The sequence below is a fragment of the Melanaphis sacchari genome, unplaced genomic scaffold, assembly GCF_002803265.2.
Source record: "Melanaphis sacchari strain LSU unplaced genomic scaffold, SCAv2.0 Contig23_pilon_pilon, whole genome shotgun sequence".
NCBI lineage: Eukaryota > Metazoa > Arthropoda > Insecta > Hemiptera > Aphididae > Melanaphis > Melanaphis sacchari.
This window is the reverse complement of record NW_020271114.1, coordinates 2,143,470-2,164,226: the sequence shown is the minus strand read 5'-3', so window position 1 is coordinate 2,164,226 and position 20,757 is coordinate 2,143,470. Positions and strand designations below refer to the sequence as shown.

At 25.4% G+C, this 20,757-nt stretch overlaps 1 protein-coding gene across 2 annotated transcripts in view; it reads left to right on the top strand.

Annotated features, from left to right (window-relative positions):
* The first annotated feature begins 10,089 nt into the window (after window positions 1-10,089).
* LOC112594623 (sodium-dependent serotonin transporter) overlaps window positions 10,090-20,757 on the top strand; it is a 30,989-nt gene continuing 20,321 nt past the window's right edge. Inside the window, exons 1-2 of one of the 2 annotated variants that reach the window (XM_025339512.1) lie at window positions 10,090-10,225; window positions 19,362-19,627. In XM_025339512.1, the coding sequence (XP_025195297.1) occupies window positions 19,366-19,627 (262 nt within the window). In that variant the 5' untranslated portion in view covers window positions 10,090-10,225; window positions 19,362-19,365. Of the gene's footprint in view, window positions 10,226-19,361; window positions 19,628-20,757 lie in introns of those variants that run through there. The other variant, XM_025339513.1, reaches the window with a different exon arrangement.

Here is a 20,757-nt window from a genome sequence, read left to right as displayed (position 1 = left end):
CTTCAGAGGTCATTTCATTTTATTTGTTATGCCAGTATAAAAAGAAAATTCTAGAACATTTATTAATTCGTATATAAATATATATAATAATGTGACTCGATTAATGTTTTTAGTTTTCATTTATTTTTGCATATGACATCTTGTTGGCAATTTGAAATTGAAATTATAAATTCAGCTGTTATAAATACAGTTGTTAACAATATCAGCTTATAAATATATTATTTATACATTATTCATTTATATATATATATATATATATATATATTTATGAATACTGTGTCAGTTACATTGTTCTAACTTAACTATACTCTTCGGCTGATATTTCTTTTATAAGGAGAAAATGTCTTTCTAGGATATGTGATATTTAGCTGAAATTATAATTTTTACATTAATAATTACCAGTAAGCAGAGAACAAAATCTTATTATATAATCTCTGATTACTGGCTATTTGTTTTGAAAATTAATATGTATTGTGATTTTTTCTTCTTTTTTTTTTAGACTTGTTATAAATTTATTTGCCGTATGATATATAAATTGCTCGACTTTTCTATTTAGTTTTAACAAATTGTTAGATTGGCCGCAGCACAATCGCAATTAAAAAAAAAAAATAATATTTTGTTAGTTTTTTGGGAGTAATTTATTTAGTAGAATTTGTTGTAATATACGTTTACGTGCTGCGGCCAACCTTGGACTTTCATAAACAAAATGTATTGAAAATCTATGAGAAAAAATTGTTAAACGCTGCGAGACCTTGTTAAAGTTTTATATAAAAGTCTTATTTTGTACATTTTGTAATGCCACGTTCAGTAAATAAAATATTAAACTGTCTCCCGAAATTAATTGGTTTTGATTCCTTATTTAATTATTTATAAATTATAATGATAATCCAGTAACACTAACTGGTTGCTTTTGCAATCCATTTGAACCATTTACTCCTGTATATTACCTTAAATGTATTAATTTGAACAATGTTTGTGTTAAAAAACAATGAACAGGTGATGGATACCAGGTTAGGTTTATGTGTTGTTTCAGTGTATTAATTTATTACCTGTTAAAATAGTCACAAGATAATAAAAAGCAAATAAATTGATCTATGTTGTACCATGCACTCCAAAATAGCAGCATGCGATCAACTGACTGATGAACAAATTACAGCTGCAACAAATAAAGAATTTATACCTACGACACGTTGAATCATATTTTGTTCACGGCGGACAACAATTTGAACAATTTATATGTTAAATTAATTAATTACTAAATAAACTTATTACTTAAATAACAATTGAATTTGTTATTAATTATTAATACATCCTAATAGGTCCATTAAATGTAATGAAATAAACAACATATTTATTTACGTTTTTTCTGCTTTAAGTTATAAGTTTATAACTCATACACAGATTACAGTGAAAATTATACAGAAATTAAAATTATAATTGTGTGCGACTATCAACTTAATAGTTAGGGATAAAAATGTCAAACTTAAACAATCCTAGAATAATTATTTTTAGAGTTATAAGTCAAAAAACTGTAAATCGCATGAACTTTGCAATTTTTTGGTTAAATTGCTATAACTTGGTCAATTTTGGACTTAGAAAGTTAGTTTAACTACCAAAATTCATTAAAAAATTAGGTAAAAAATAATTAATGATTAAAATAGGTGGTTACCATTTAAAACAAAAAAGTTGTACTGCGCATGCGCATGTCTAATTAAGTTGAAAATATTCAAAGGCCATAAAAATGAGTATTTTTATGTCATAAAAACCGATCAAAAGATTTCAAATCGCAGGACTCTACGCAAATTTATTGAGTGTTCTCAGTTAGCGTTTACACACTGTATACTGGACACTTTTATGGTAATTTAATTTTAATTTTGACAATTTTTATTGTAAATATAGAATAATCGTAGAATGCCTATTTAATCTAATCTTACTATATTGTATTATATAAATTATTATACAATTATAGTTTATCTTATTCGTCCATTATCGCGTCGATGAAAATATTTTTCTAGTTTATAGTCTGTGAAGTTATCCTACTCTTATTTAGTTGTGTTTGTGATTCCATCGTATTCGAACGTGTTTTGTAAATAATAAACATTGCAATGACTAGTAAATAAAAGAGATAAGTTTGAAAGAAAAAATTGAGATTGTTGAATTTAATATGGATCAAGGACCAAGGTCTTAAGCTAAAGTAACTAATTTTTCAATAAATGTTAATTTTTATTTTAAAATGATTTTTGTTTAAATTTTTACTTATTTTTTCATACACAATATATTATAATATGTACATATCATAATTTTAAATAATAATATAATATGCACAATTAATATTTGCATTAAAATAATACAAATGTATAATACCTATGTATACAAATATCATTATTATAAATATTATATGTATACATATAAATAATAAATGTTGTACATGTGTAATTATTAATTTCTCTAAGTTATTTTCAAGAATTTATCCCCCCCCTCTCTGAATAGTGGAAACCTCTAAATAACTGACAACATTACGGTGACCAAAAGTATCCAGTATTTAGAGGTCTGAGGTTTCACTGTAGATCTATATTAACAAAAAAACTTCGAAGAATGATGTATATATAAAGAAATTTAAATAAAGTTCTAGAATTACCAAAACTTCAGCAGATTCATCTAGCATTGGTGGAATCGATAATTTCATATGATATAATAGGCTGGGGTGGCGTTTTTGAAAGTACATTATATCAGTTTCAAATTTGTCAAAATCAAATCATTAGGTTACTTTTTAACAAAGCACGTATATACCCTACAAGGAAATTATATATACAGAATAAAATGTACTTCCTGTTAGGAAATTATACTTAAAAATAACAGCTATATTTTTAAAATTTATAATTTATTACCACTTAAAATGTATGAAATCAACACTAGATACGCAAAAAATTACTTTTTAATTAAAATAACTAAATAAACCACATCTAGTAGCATAGCCGCATAGGCATGAATTGGGGGAGGGGGAGCTTAGAGAGACTTGGCCCCTTAAAAATATGTATAGTCCTCTACATTTTTTTTTTAAGTTTTTCAATAAATTCAGGTTTTTTATAAAAGAAAATTATAAAATGTACCTACTACATTGTACCTAAACAGGATATCCAATAAGTATGTATTAGGTATGTGGACGTTTAAGGTTCATGGCGTTCATGCAGAAATGCAACATGCACGAATTTTGTATTGTAAATGTATAATAAAATTAGAATGATTGAGATACGTTAATATTTATTTATAGTAATAACTTTTTTAGTTAACATTTTGAACAAAGTACTTACTTACTTCATTGATCATTATAAAGTAAATATAGCGATAATATTTTATGAGAACCATATATCTTATGATATATCGGTTAATATTTAATTTTATATTTCATATTTCTTTAGGATTTATTAAGTATTTTTGTTAATTCATTGAAAGCTGAAATGACCGTCGCTAAAAATTGTATAATCCAAACATATGGTACCTACTTTAAAAGAATTAACAGCAGTTAATTTAAAGCTTGTTTTTAGGGCTGTGAATTTAATGCTCTAAAAAACCTAAAAAAATTCATTAAAAATGTCAACAAAAAATGAAATAAAATATGCAATACAAAATGCCAAAAATTATAGTAGGTATAAAATACGCTTAAAATAGTTTTTAAGTTAATTTTTATATTTATATTGATATTATAGTACCTATTTTATAAATGTAGTAAATTAATTTTACATGCATAAAAATATGTTTATTTAATAAAAAAAATTAATAATAATCTTGATTTTATTTGAATTTTGTATAATGCTATTCACCTGAAAATTTTTTTATATTTTTTTCATGTATTTGTTTTGTTAATAATTAGGTTTTTAAAGATGTTAATTACCGGAAAAAAAAAATACCGGAAAATGAACTAAAAATGAAAAATATGACCAAAAAAATTAAAATCAGAAAATGCAAAATAAAAGTTTCATAAATGGATTCGTTGTTATATAATTCAACTTATGTACTTACAAGTTATAAAGCTATATTTCACAATCGCCAAAAAATTGCACTTTCCTACAAATTCACAGCCTTACTTGTTTTAAATTAAAATGTATACCCAAACTTGGTTTTATTTGTATAAAATAGCTATAACATTACCAATTAGTTCCTCCACGTGTGAAAGAACTGAGAAGCTTCTTTGATATATGCGGCCGGATAAAAACGTGGTTACAATGTCTATGACACAATATAATATAGATAGATCTTATAATTCGTTACAATATTTGTCAATATAGTATAATCAATTTTTAGCTAATTTTAGTTTAAAAAAAATTGATATTAAGATAATAAATTTTTAAAAATGTGCAACTTTTTCTTTTTTTTTGTATACCTGTAATTTTAATGTAACGATATTTTTGAATTCCTGGGCCCCCACACGAGTTTTCTAAATAGAGTCCAGTATTCATTTGTAAATATAATAAATAAAAAAAAAAAAAAAAATAATAATATAGACTCGTGGAGCATGCTACTTAAAATTATTCATGTGAAAAAGTGCCTAAAAATATGAGCTAGAAGCTCACGGATTATATAAGCGCTTAATTATCGATGTATATAGATGTACAATTTGGACATTAAATTTTTTTTTATTGATTTTAACCCTTTAAAACTAAAACTTTTATAAATCCTTTTTTGAGCATGATAAAATAATAAGATTAATCTATTCTCAAAAATTCAAATTGAAAGTTCTAATACAGTGTTTCTCTATCTAAGGTTGTGAAATATTGTTTATGGGTCCCCAGTGGCGACCTATAATTAAAAAATACACGCAAATAGTTTTAATAGAAATATTTATGAACACCTAACTTATATTTTATTTGATACCTCTATGTATAATAATAATGTGATGTCTCGGTTTCGTTAGTATTGTAAATTCTACAATGTTGGTAATAATATATCTTTAGTAAAATTTGTATTATATTTTTATGTAATCGGTAAGTATGTGCTAATCACTGTCGATGTAGTATCGGTCAATTTTCTGTACAGTTGAGTAATAAGCAGTACATAGAGATAAGGAGAGTAGGTTGGTTAAAACGAAAAAGCTTACCTTACGATTAGACACCCAATTTAAATACCTACTCAAATTTTATATAATGTACATTAAAATTTAATTTTCTAATGGATAAATTTATTGTTTGTAAAATCACATCTGTTAGTATCAGTCGACTTAGGCGAAACTAGCTAGACACTTTTATTAGGACAGGACAAATGAAAAATATAACGTTAGGTTATACTATATTATAATGTGCCCAAAAATTACTTGTCCAATGCCCAAATATTACTTGCCCAAAAACTAAATGTCCAAAAACCAAATGCCCAAAAACGATAAGCCCAAAAACTAAATGCCCAAATATAATATGACCAATCTCCGTTGCCCAAAAATTAATGCCCAAAAAATCAATGCACAAAAAGTACTTGCCAAAAATAATAATCCCAAAAACTAAATGCTTAAAAATTACGTTCCCAATTCTAGTTGTCCAAAAATTACGTGCCCAAATATTTATGCCTAAAAACTTAATGCCCAAAAATAATAATCCAAAAAATAAATGCTAAAAATTCACGTGCCCAAAAAATTATGCCCAAAAATTACATGCCCGAAACCTATAAGCCCAAAAATTCATTGCCCAATTCTAGTCGCCTAAATATTAATGCCCAACAAGTACATGCCCAAAAAAAATTCACTCAAAAATAACTTGCCAAATGCCCAAATATTACTTGCCCAAAAACTAGATTGCCAAAAACCAAAATCCCCAAAAATGACGTTCCCAATTCTAGTTGCCCAAAAATTATGTGCCCAAATATTCATGCCTAAAAACAAAATGCCCAAATATAATTTGACCCAAAACTAAATGTCCAAATATAATAAGCCAAATCTCCGTTGCCCAAATATTAATGCCCAAAAAGGAATTGCCAAAAACAATAAGCCCAAAAACTAAATGTCAAAAATTACGTACCCAAAAATTACATGCTCAAAATTTACGTGCCCAAATATTCAGTGCCCAAAAAAAACGTTCCTAAAAAATTACTTTCCAAAAAACTAAATGCCCAAAAACATGCCCAAAAACCAAATTCCCAAAAATTACGTGCCCAATACTAAATGCCCAAAAACAAATTGCCCAAAAACAATAAGCCCAAAAACCTAATTCTAAAAAATTACGTGCCCAAATAGTAAATGCCCAAAAAGTATGAGCCCAAAAATTCATTGCCGATTCTAGTTCCCCAAAAATTAATGCCCAAAAAAACCAAAAATTACGTTCCTAATTCTAATTGCCTAAAAATTAAGTGCCCAAAAATTCAAGCTCAAAAACTAAATGTTCTTAAATAATAATCCCAAAAACTAAATGCCTAAAAACAAAAGGCCCAAAAACCAAATTCCAAAAAATTACGTGCCCAAATACTAAATCCCCAAAAACTATGAATCCAAAAACCCAATGCTCAAAAATTACATTCTCAAAAACTATAAGCCCGAAAATTCATTGCCCAATTCTAGTCACCCAAATATTAATGCCCAAAAATTACATGCCCAAAAACTAAATGCCCAAATATAATTTGACCTAAAACTAAATGCCCAAATATAATATGACCAATCTCCGTTGTCCAAAATTTAATGCCCAAAAAATAAATGCCTAAAAAGTATATTCCCAAAAATAATTTGCCTAAAAATAACGTGCCCAAAAATTCAATACCCAAAAATAACATTCCCAAAAATAACATGCCCAATAATTATTGCCAAAAAAAAATTGCCCAAAAAGTACATGACCAAAAACAATATATTACTTGCCAAATAAGTAAATGCCCAAAAACAATAAGCCCAAAAACTAAACGCCCAAATATAATTTGACCCTAAACTAAATGCCCAAATATAATAAGCCAAATCTCCGTTGTCCAAAAATTAATGTCCAAAATGTATATTCTCAAAAATAGTTTGCTCAAAAATAACGTGTCTAAAAATTCAATGGCAAAATTTATAAACCCAAAAACCAAATGCTCAAAAATCACGTACCCCAAAAAAATGCCCGAAAACTACATGACCAAATATAGCTTGCCCAAAAACTAAATTCCCAAAAGAACGTGACCAAAAACTAAATACCCAAATACAATAAGCCCAAAAATTCATTGCTGATTCTAGTACTCCAAAAATTGATGCCTAAAAAGTACATGACCAAAAACAATTTGCCCAAAAACTAAATGCCCAAAAATTCATTGCCCAATTCTAGTCACCCATAAATTCATGCCCAAATACAATAAGTCCAAAAAATAAATGCCCAAAAATAACGTTCCCAAAACTTACTTGCCCATTGCCCAAATATAACTTGCCCAAAATTTAATTTCATTAATATGAAGAAGTTTTTGCTTTTGATTTGGCTTTTTTTTCTAATTTTCTTACTAGAGTAGAGCATTTTGACGAAGATAACATTAATGAGTGGATTAATTGTGTTGCCACTGTTCCAGGATTTGAGCGTCTTAGTGATGAACAAGTAGTAGGTGGAGCATTAGTAACAGTTTTGGAAAGTGAAAATGAAGAAGAAGAAAACGATGAAAAACAATGTGTATTAATGAATCTGTGCCATGAAGCAGTTCTTAAATATATATGTAGAAGAACAAGACGATACAACTCTGTGTGACAAAATGTTATTAAAAAAACTTCAATAACAAGTTTAAAAGAAGAGTTTTCAAATGAAGAAACAATAAGTTGTGACTGGTTTTTTGCACATAAATAATTTATAATTTTTATTTATTTTTAATTATTCATACATGTGTATCTTTTTTGATAATATGTAATAATTATTTTCAATTTCAATTTCCAATTTATTTTTTATAATAAAATTTATTTTTGCGCATTATCCGTGAATGTCCTGTCACCCTATTCCACGGATAATCGAGAGTATACTGTACTTATAATATAATATAAATTTTATTTATACATAGATACATTGTTTCCGAGGACGTATATCAATTTCCCCGAAATGACCTTTTTATTTGTAAGAAATCTATTGATTACACTGCATATCAACTCTGCCAAATTTTTTTTACATATTGATTCCGCTGATTATCGACTTTGCTGAACTTTTTAATACTTTGATTTTAACGCGAGGTAAAAAAGTTCTATGATATTGATGAAACATCAAAATTTAATTTAAAAATGTGGGCATTGTCTTCAATTTCTTCAAAACGAACAACTATAACAATTATTGTGAATCGTTCCATTTAAAACTTAACACGCAATTTACCAAAGCACATCTAAATGGTTTTTTAATTGCTCACGTATTAAATTTAAAATATAAATTGATTCTTAAATAATAATAAAAGTGATAAACAATAGTTAAATAGGCAAAAATAAAAATTATGAAATTAAAAAAAAAATATGTAACAAAAATTTTTAACAATTATTTAAATAAAAAAATTAATAGATTAACTTATTTAAAACTGGCATCAAACCACTATTTAAAAAAATAAATCGACTTAGATTGTATTTAATTGCTTTTTTACCATAATATATAATTTATCTTCTTGTGTTATATTCTTCACTGTGGACGACAATTAATTGTTTTTTGAAATGCTTTTATTTAATATATATTATATATACTGTTAATTAAAAAATATATTTTATATAATCAACATTAACAAATATTCGGCGGAATCAATTTATACCTATACACAAATATCAGGCGGAATCGATAAACTATGGAATTGATATTGAAACAGGGGAATCGATAAAACTTCGTATTAGGAACGTATGTGTAATCGGGCTTCAATCGGGTATCTCCGAATTCAAGTAATTGATTTGCTTTGTAACAACAAAGAATTTATAAAATTACTTTTATTTTTAACAACGCCTGCATTTATTTTAAATTCATACCAAATGAATGCTAATCATATCACGGTCGTTAGAAATGTATATCTTCAACTTTACGAATAATCAAACAATTTAAAGAAACTAGACTGAGACGTAAAATTGGTAAATATGTGCCACCGTATGAGACTTGTATATTACTCGTGTGTACCATCCCAATAATCCATATCAGATTGTACTTTGATATTGACATATTGAAATGGTTTTTTAATATTTACTAACAAATAAAATATTTCTGATCATAATTTTAAGGCACTACGCCTTTATAACATTAGTTGATGTAGAACGAAGCTTTTTACTCTACAAAACTTTGAAAAATTTACTTAGCAATTAGCAATAATAGACGCAGTTACAAGTTTGAAAAAATTAAAAAAACCATATTAGCGCAGTGTAACGCTAATAATGATACCTAATAATTAATAAATAATAATGTAAATTAAGATAAATAAAATTCCATGTTATTTAAAAAATGTAATTTAAATTGTATTAAAAAAAAAAAGTAAATAAAAATAACTAATAGGTAATAAAAATATTATATTTATGTTTTATGAATTATAATACAATTTTTATGCATATTTTGGTGTTTTTATTGGCTAAAAATACATATTTAATAATTTTTTAATGCATAAATGCATGCAAATTATTGTAATTTTAAGTGCATAAACATCTGAGCCCTAGTTATGATGATTTAATATAATTATTGAAACATGAAAAAAATATTCACTGTACAAATAATAATTATTTGTTTAACTCAAATACTATTTCGAAATTTCGTTATTTCATTTATTATTTTCAGACTATATTGTATTAAATATATTATTTAAAATATAATATTCATAAATAAAATACATTTTTTGGTTATAAGTTAGGGTATAGCATGAGAAATACGTATTTTTGATTTTGATAAATATCGTTTAAGTAATGTGCATGATTTGATACATCGCATATTATTGCAAACGTCAAAAAATAAATAAATATCTTGATTAATGAAGTTTATACTGCCGTATACGTTTCCTTTATATATTCAACACTAACAAGGTTAAAATTGCAAAATGTGTACGAACATATTATTATGATTGTGCGCATGGTGTTTTAAAACGTGAATTACCTCCCTCCTTTCTTTAAAACTTCCATGCACTACTATACACGAGACACTGAGCAACTATGGAAAATAATATTGTCCGGAAGGGCTTTAACGGTTTTTGGGTGATTTGAGTTTAGTCGCAGTGTATTTAGCGCGCCGGTTACAACCGCACTACTGCACCGACGGCACGCGTCATGCACTCCTTGATCGTCACTTCTCGCAAACTCGACCGCCAACAGGTAATAATTTACTTACGTAGTTTATTTGATATTATTTTACTATTTTTTTTTATAGACAGTTTAAATTTTATTTTGAAATATAAATAGAAACGATATTAATACAGTGGTTATTGAGTTTTATGTCGATACGTATCTATGTTATAATATAATGTAAAGTGTTCGATGGAAAAAAAAAAAGAGTATTTAATATTATAATATTTTTGTTAGCCAATCAGTTATTATTTTTCATGTTATTAAAACATATTTAATAAAATATTTTGTCATCGACAGTTCCAAATCGTTTAATCAATACCCATTACAGTCATTAAACGTTCTAAGTAGACTTTTTTTTATTTTATTAAATAAAATGCAATAAAAAAATTGATTTCTACAAAAAGTATTTTATTAGTCATTTATAATTATTATTGTGGAATAACACGAGTATATAAATTATGATAATCCGCTACTTAAGAGTACAAACTAAATAAACTTTATATTACTTTGTTTAGTTTTTTTTTATTCAATCATTTTTTGCATAGATAAGAAAATTTTTATAATTTTATCAACATTAAAACATGATTCTTAAAATTATTTATATATTTAAACTAATATAATGAGGTAACATTTGTTCATGATTGTTATTTATTTATTTATTATAACGTTTTAAAGATATTTAAAATGCAATTTAAATTGTTTTATTAATTTTAAAATTAATTGAAATAATAATTGTTTTTTAACTACGAAGAAAAAAATATAAATTTGTATAAGTACTCTATAATTATATTTAAGTCAAAATAAAATAATATTCAATAACAATTTTGAAAAAAAACAAAACACTGTTTATTTTACTTAATTTGTATATAAAAAAAAAAAAAAAAAAACAGTGCTTTTGTAGTGTTATAATTATTATTTTTTTCTTTCCATAATAAAACCTCAACCCCCATTTTTTAATAACTATATCATGATATAAATAATTTCATTAGAATTCCAAATTTGAGTGAAATTAGTTTATTGTACATGTTTATAGTAATTTATGTTATAATTTTTTTTTTAAATTTATATTTTCAGTGTTGATAACAAAATATACTTAGATATTTTCAAGTAAATAGTAATAATTTTGTAAGATTCTTGTAAAGATATCAAATATTTATTAATCATTTAATTTATTAAATGAGTTACGGTTTTAACCATGACACAATAAAATCATAAGTTTCGAGAATTCACGAATGTCATTAATGTATGTCTGCTCATATTAAAACTTATCATAAAAATATGTATTTTTAATTATTAATTTGTTGACTTGATTATATTTTTATGCAGCCCCTAAAATTGCGTAAAGTTCGACACACTTTGTGCACTGCAAAAAGTGAAGTGTGCAGTACGAAATTTAAAAATGTGCTTTAAACAATATTTATATTTTAGTTATATATTACAGCACCATTTTAAAATCGATAATTTATGTATATAAGTAAACTAAACGATTTTAATATAATATAATATTATACAATGTGTTAATAATATTTTAAAATAAATTAAATACATTTTTTTTTTTTTTTTTGAGTAAATTTATTAACAGTTATAAAAAAATATATTTCTATATATATTGTTATTTAATTTGTATTATGCGTTTTTGATTAAAGAAATCCACAAGTTTTCAGAACATTAATTTTTTATTTAGATTTGACAATTCGGGAATATCTGTGTAGTATGAATGTATAGATATTTTAGAGGCTGTTTAAATGTATTCTACCCTTATTAATAAATGTGCTCATTAAATACAAATTATATATTATAAATAAAAAAAAAGTTTTTAAGAAAACCTTTTTTTTTTTAATTAAAATTTTTAGAAATAGTTACGTTACATTAAAATATCATAACAATACCATTGACTATTGAGCATAAATAAATAAATTATTGTATTTCGTCACAATAACTGCAAATATTTAAATAGTTATAATAAATTACGTAATTATTTTAGATGCAAACAATATTATTAAATGACTTTTAATTGGTTTATTCTTGACATTCTCAAAGTGAACTTGTAAATATATTATATTACGATTTACAAGTGATTTTTTGAGTTTTAGAATCTTCATGGAAATAGTATATATTTTGTTTAAAAAAAATATATTATTTTCATTATTTTTTTTATATTTTAATCTTGCAAGAATTAAACTAAAACAATGTTTCATCAATCGTTGTGATATTCTCAAAGCAAAATGTTGAATATAAATAAACGAATAAAAAACAATAGTTCACTTAACGACTAACGTGTTTGTGCTTCAGCTTTCCTGCAGATTTGGCTTCAAACCTTTAGCCTGTCATAATGCCTACGTTGAAATTTTTAGCTGAATGTACACCCTTAATTTCTATATGCATAATATAGTCTATCCACGATAAGCTAAAGTCAAATATTTAAAAAATCACTCTCGTTCAATAAAACATTGTATTTTATCAAACACTTATCAAATAAGTACCTAAAATTGTGCATTTTATTTTATTTTTTATAATAATTCATTAAAAAAATAAAAACCACGTATTTTACAGACATTTTTTTGCTGGAAATATCACCCGTAATACTGTTATTATATTATTATTAGGTACGTTATATAGTTATTGTATATAAATATGTGTATTCTTGTGTAAACGTAAGTCACCTGTGTTATTGGCCTTGGCGACAGTGGTAACGGGCTATAATACGACGTGCCCGTGGTTAATATAGGGACGACCACATACCTATAAGAATTGAATTAGGAAATATCGATTAGCATTTAGATATACATATTTTTTATACTATCTTATCCCACCTCAAAAGTTATGCCGCGTTACTGTTATTAATGGATATTACTATCGTGTAATGAAATGTGTGATTTAAACAGCCGCGGAAACCAAATAGCGTTATTTCTTTTAGTAAAGTTGGTTGGAATAAAATATAACGTAACGTTTGGGGTTTCCTGTGGCGTTTTACGCCAATCTCATGAATTTATTTATTTTTGAAGTCTTTACAAAGTGTTTGTAGTTCTTAATAGGAACTATTTTAAATTATAATCATTGTATTATAAGTACCTACCTTAATTCTTTCAACACATATTATTTTTGTATATATATATCAAGAATAATGTATTTACGGCACGATTAAAATGGAATACATCACATTCTGTTGATTGATGGATCGCACAAATCTTTTACGATTCACCAAGTTATCTTCTAAAACTTTAATTTAATCTTATTCGAATGCGAATATAAATTTTAGAAAATTGTATGCTTAAATAAACATGATTAAGTATAATATAAATTATAGATAAATATTTCAAATACTTGATTCATAAGAATTTTGCTTATATTTTTAATAATTTGATGTATTCAACAAATTTCCAATGAAACTTTAATCTTATTTGTTTCCGAAAACTAATGAATATTTTCATATATTTTTAGTTAAAAGATATTTATTATCCTTAAACAGTGTTTCTCTCGTTTATACGTAATAGAGATAATAGGAAATTATAATCATTAACTTTCTTTGCTTATCTCTTTCACAGTTTTATTTAATTTTGTAACTGCTGAGATATGATGATTTCTGTTGAGTAAAAAAAGTAAAATATAAAAAACATAAATGTTCTTGAGATAATATCACTATATCTACTAAAAATTATTAATAATGACATATATTTTTTAATTTATTTTATTTTACTATAAAAACATAGTAATCTTGTCTTTTTAAATTGCTATTAAATACTACTTCCTAGCTTTTTATTAGCTTTGAAAATTCAAAATTCAAATACTCTGATGTTCATTTGGATTAAGACTCTCAGTTTAAGCTGTCAACAAACTAATGCGTCTTTGTACATAATTGTATCGTTAAGTGACCATTCTGAAACAGACAACTAATTTCTAAATAATTTGACGATAGTAGACAAGATTTTCTCATATAAATATCATCAAAAATAAGGACTCCGCATTTTAAACAACCCAATATGCCATTATATGCAATGTACAATGTATAAATATGTTACGGGCAATGTGAAATTGTGAACTATGAAATTTTTTTTTTAACAAACCAATATTATTTTTTATTTTTATTATAAATTATAATTTTATTATTACCTATTTAAAATAATGTATAAATAGTTAAATATATATATAGGTATATAAATATAATATATAATAATTTATATAAATAAATTATTTTTTTTTTTTTAAACAATTATTAATAAATTTCATTAAATTTTACCATATTACGAATATTTCAAAACAATTATACATAATAATAATTATTATTATATAATATTGATAAAATGACAAAAACTTTAAACTACTACAATTGTACAGCAGGAATCAATTTACGATTTGTAAAGATAAATGTCTACAAACCAAAGACGTAGCGGCTAATTTAATTTCATTGCGAGAAGCAGCTCGCTCCTTTTTTAATATAGGAGGATATGATTGGTGTACTTGTACACAGAGTTACAAAACAAGTAAATGTAATTATAGAAAAGCAGACAGATTATATAATTTCAAGTGCCATGCTTCTAAATCTTGTGCAAATAAATAGATAATAATAAAATTATAATTTATAGGTAATAAAAATAAGACGATAATATTTGTTAATTTTTTTGTGTTATTCCATCAAAATATTATCGTAATATTATGATAGAGCTCGGTAATTGTAGGAATTGCATATTGTTCTGTATACTCTCAATTTATAGCAAACCTGTATATTTCAATTAATAATAAATATAAAACTTATAATTTTCAATAAAGGTATTTATCGCATTTTTAAAAATATTGAAAAATTAACATTGGTTCATAATTTCACATTGCCCATAGGCCGTAACATATAACTTAAACATTGTAGGTACATGTGTGACAAATTATTCGAACACTAATAATAGTTGACAATAAAATATACCCAAGGAGTTGAATAAAAAATATTTTAAATATTCATAACTCACGAGATTATTTGAATCGGCTTTTGAAGAAATAAAATATTTTAAAAAGTTTGTGATTGATTCTAGTTTTTTTATGTAAGGAAAATTGTTACCTATCTGCAAAAACGCAAAAACGACTTTTATGTTACGTTATTTTGTGAACATAAATTATTCAAAATTCAATCATATCATCATGAGTTATGGGTTCTTATGTAGATATATCAGCTAATTAAACTATTTAGTCAAAAAGAAATATTATTTATTTGTATTCTAATCTGTTAATTTGCATTAATTTTATAAAATCAATGTTTTTTTATTAAGTAATAAGTAATTTAGATTTAACAAAAATAATATATTTAGTACCTAATGAAATTAAATTATATTTAATTAATTATAAATTTTATATATTAATATAATTTTATAAGCGGCTAGAAAAAAAGAACCTTAAAAAACTTAAATTTACAGACTAATGCTCTTAAGATACCCTTGACGGCATTTTAATATTAATAAACATTAGAAAAATGTTAGTAGGTACAATTTTATTTAGCTTATCAAGATTTTTTTAGTCTAATTATTAATTAGAAACTTTATTATTATTATTATTATAATTAATTGCTTAGATATAAAAATTACGATTTTACCTTAAAAATAATCGTATAGGTATTACAATATTGTTATGAAAAGTGTAGTGTAATAAATATTTTTTAAATCGTTTTATAAATTGTCTAATAATTAAAAATAATTTTAAAACATAATATAATCGGTAATAAATATTAAAGTTGATAACTAAGGCTTTGAATTTGATGACCTAAACATTTTTAAAAAATGCACTCAAAAAAGTATTAAAATAACTTATTAACATCGAAAAATGGCTTAAAAAATTACCCTAAAAATACCAAAAAATTACATAACATTTTCAAAAACTACGTTTTTTAATAATAAATCATTGTTTTAAAATTAATATTTTTAATCATTTATTTATTATTTTTTTTATCTGAACTTAAACAATGCTAATATTTTTGTACATTAAATATGTTTTTTTTATAGACTTTAGACGTTCTAAACTAAATTTAAAACGGACATGAGAAATAATGTCAATAATACAAAATAATTACAAAAAATAAAAGAAAATCGATATTTTTAGAAAAATAGTTGAAGGATTGGGCTGTACAATACGTTAGTTTTTTCAATTATAAAAGGAAAATATAAAAAATACAAGTTTATCTACAAAAATGCGAAAAGGCATCAAAATCACTAAAAAATGACTGTTTAACAATAAATTAACGAAAAATGCAAAATAAAAATGGTTCCATTGAATTTTACATAACAATAATATAAGTCACATTTCTGTAAAAACAAGCCTCGTATAAACACATTAGAAAAAAGATGCAAATGCATAAGTTCTGAGCCTTATGGATAAACTACAACCTATATTTAGTATAGTTAATTAAAAAATGATTTGTATCGATATTTGTCGATTTTATTTTTAGAATGTGGTGTATTATTTATTGAAACAGGCATAGATGAAAACATGCAATTTATCACACTCCCTGTAATACTTGACTATCACAACAAAAATAGTACCAATAGTATTGGTATCCAATCAAAGATCATTTATTATCAGTCATTTTTTGTCTCTTTACTTTTCGTGATATGTTATTGTTCCCTGTCTTTTTTTATCATATAAATATCTTAAATAAAAACCTTTTAAACAGTTTTGCTAGTTTGTATTCTAGTTTAAAATATATTTCAACAATTTTCTTTGAAAAATGAAAATACTGAAAATGTGTATTTTATTGTTTGAATTGTAATATATGTGTACTGTATGTAACAAGATATTACTATAATTGAATCTAATAAAGTAGTATGTTCTGAAAAATTCGTGAGGTATTTGGTGAGATGATTATTGAAATTGTCAAGTTGTAAATGTCTATAAAAAAATTCTATACTCTAGATGTCTTAGATGTCTATCTAAGAACAAATCATTAAAAGTATGTAAGTATATCCCACATTCTTGAATACAAACAAAAAATATACATCTACTCGACACACAGTCCAAATTTTCAGTGCATTTAATAAAATGCAAGCAGAATCACCCGGTTTCGCTGGTGTGTATTTTTGTCGATAAATTTCTTGGAACAATTCATATCTACACGCTACACGGCCAGTATGAATATAGGTTGCAGAATGCATGTAGCTGAAAACCCGCCCGGCCAGTCACTGTGCTGCACAATACGTATTAATTAACAAATAATTGAAATTATTAATTAGACCACTTAAACGCAACATTTTTTTAAAATCCTTTCGTATTGCACGGTGAAAGTACTAAAGGAACTACTATTCCAAATTTCAAGCTCGTAGGTTGAGTAGTTTTCGAGATATAGCGATCAGTGAGTGAGGTATTTGGACTTTATGTATAATATAGATATTATGGTAAACAAAGATAACGATTTTTTTAAAATTTTATCATTGCTTTATACCCTTTAATTCTTATAATCGCCAGTAATAATTATTTTTGAAAAATAAATGGGGACATTTTTGTTTTAAAATATTTTAGTATTGACTTAAAGCTCGAATTTGTAAATAACTTAATTGCAAAGTATACATATAATATCATGCAAAGCATGAAAACGAACAACGGTAATAGCTGCGGGAAAACCGCGAGTAACAACAATAATGATATTATAATATTGTAGGTAGCTTGTACGTACATATTACAAACGCGCATACGACATAGTTATCTGTATAGCTATTTCAAAGTTTTGTGCGAGACACAAGTTGGCGGCAGTCGGGCGAGTTATCGTACACGTCATCGCTCTGTCATTTCGGGGTTTCGAACGAATTTACTCGTGTATTTACGTATACCTCTACGCGTGCACGATATACCTGTATGCCGCAACAATGTTGATACTTGTTATTATTATACGATGTCTTTACATAGTCTATAGATATACATGTAATAATAATAATAATTCGTAACTCGGGCGTCACAACTGATAACAGATTCCTCGTCGATTTCAATCAAATATAATATAACATAATATACCTACCTAGATGTTGTAAAACACACCGACCGCAACGCGGGGTTGAGGTCCGCGTCATTCCAGTGGCGGCACACGCCAGTCAACAACAGCAAAAGCAGCACCAGTCAACTCTGTGAGTGACAAACGATCTATGTCCGCCTTTACCTTAACAACCATCTATATTATACATAGCACACACACACACACATTATACTCGTACACGCGCGATACGACTTTTGAGGACTATTTATCTGACCATCCTCACCCGCCCGGACCTGAGACGTGGATATTTACCCGTATTATTATTATTATTAGAATACATATTTTGAAAACGCAACGACAATAAAATAATGTCAAACGATATTTCATTAACGACGCAAATGTGATCTGCAGACGTTTGATCCTGAAAATATTCGTCCGTCCTCGGCTCAAACGAATGTCCTCCACTTCTCCTGTCACAACCGCTGGACAATCTACAAACGAGCAATACAACGAAATATTCACTGACGTAAAAATCAATCACTCGCCTTTTACAAACGATATCTATTATTATTGTTCGTATTTTCTATATGAAACCTTTGGTACGCGTATATATAGTAATTCAAATGATCGATGATCAATTTTTTTTTTTACTTGTGAGAATAAATCAGATTTCTACTAGCGCATAAATAACAAGTGTTTTCAATAGCCTATTATACATAATATATTCGTAATATGTGTATATTTGTATAATTTGGTCAATTTAAATATCAATAAAGAAACCGAAACGGATACAAAAATAAATGTTTAAACATTAGGTATTTACGTTTTAAAACCCAAATTCTGTGGATATTTAAATTTCATCTGTTGTAGTATGTACTCGCATGTTAAAAATCATTAAATAATAAATATGACGTCATTGTTATATTAAGAAGTGTATATTATAATATTATATTTTATACATTTAAATTGTATGGAAAATAAATATGTCTGTAATTTATTTGAATTAATTGTACAAATTAATAGAATACAACAAAACAGTAAAATCAGCTAAGCAAAATAAGAATAATAGATAAATAATAGATATAATAATTATATTATACTATACCAGATAATATATTAAAACTTTATGGTTTTTTTTTTTTTTTTTTTTTTAACTTGTATTATTCTCTGCGATAATATTATTATAATATATATTTTAAATCTTTATGTTAATGTTAATTTCAGTGACATGGTGATGGGTGAGGGTGACGGAGATATGGAAGGAGGAGGTGGTGGAAACGACGAATGTGTCGACGATGGTGATGAAGAGTTAGTAGCAATGATGCCTACGACGTTTTGTGGCTCTAACAAGTGTAAGAAAATTAGGAGACCTTTGCCACCTCGAGAGACGTGGAAGAAGAAAATTGAATTTTTATTGGCGGTAGTCGGTTTTGCTGTTGATTTGGGAAATGTATGGAGATTTCCTTACATCTGTTATCAAAACGGCGGAGGTAAATAATATTTTTAATTTTTTAATACTTTACAGATTTAAGTTCTGAAATATACCTGCTATATTAAAAATTAAATACATTTTTCAATGAACTGTTTATATTCTAAACTATGAAGAATCAAACTTATAATATACACATTATAAACTAAAGTATCTCTATGATTTTAAACATGGCTATTATACATTTTAATGAGCTTTAGGGTTTAGGTTTTTTTAACATAACATTATTAATAGAAGGAAGTTAAAGTTTAAAATAATTATTATCATATACGCTCGATTATTTGAATTTATCGAGACATATTTAGTAGGTACAGTGATCAAGGTCTTAGAGATTAGTTTATGGTTATTATCTTTATCGTACTTGAATGAAATACATTTTCGGAAAGACAATTTATAAATAAATACAAGTCGACAATTCAACTTATAATTATTAAAGCATTTAATTCGTATATTTTGTTTAATATGATGTATACGTATAAGAGATAGATTATGTTTTACAAATTTAACTAATATTAGATATTTTGAGTAAATTTTTTAATTTTTGACTTTCAGTCATTATTGATTTGTTGATTATTGTTAAATATAAATACAGTTAAATGTATTGGAAAAAATAGTTTTCAATAAATTCTGTATTAAAAATTATAAAATTTTTAACTAGACTTTTTCACTCCAATAATTCCACCATCCTTGTTGTCTTAAAAAATATTGGTGCTGTGATCTTTTAAATTAGATTAAATTAAATCAAGTTCTGAAAGGTTCTATTAATGGATAGTCACTCTTATCAAAGTATTCTAAATTATAAATGTCTATAAATCTTTGGATTTACTTATTGTGCTATGTAAATATAGATTATAAGTATTTTAATAAAAAATAAAAAATTACTAGACTTTAGATGTTTTATTTGAGTGCACTTAGTTTATAATGTTTATATTCTGTAAATATGTATAAAATAGAAATATTAAAAATTATGAAAATATTTTTTTGTTTTATTGTAATTGTAATGATATTTTGTTTCTGGTTATCGGCAAAGTAATACATTATTAGTTGTAGTCTGTGTGTCAGCTAGACAATACTAGCTTAGACGTAATGTTTGTCAAAAATGTAATTATTTTTTATAGCTGAGATCCCAAA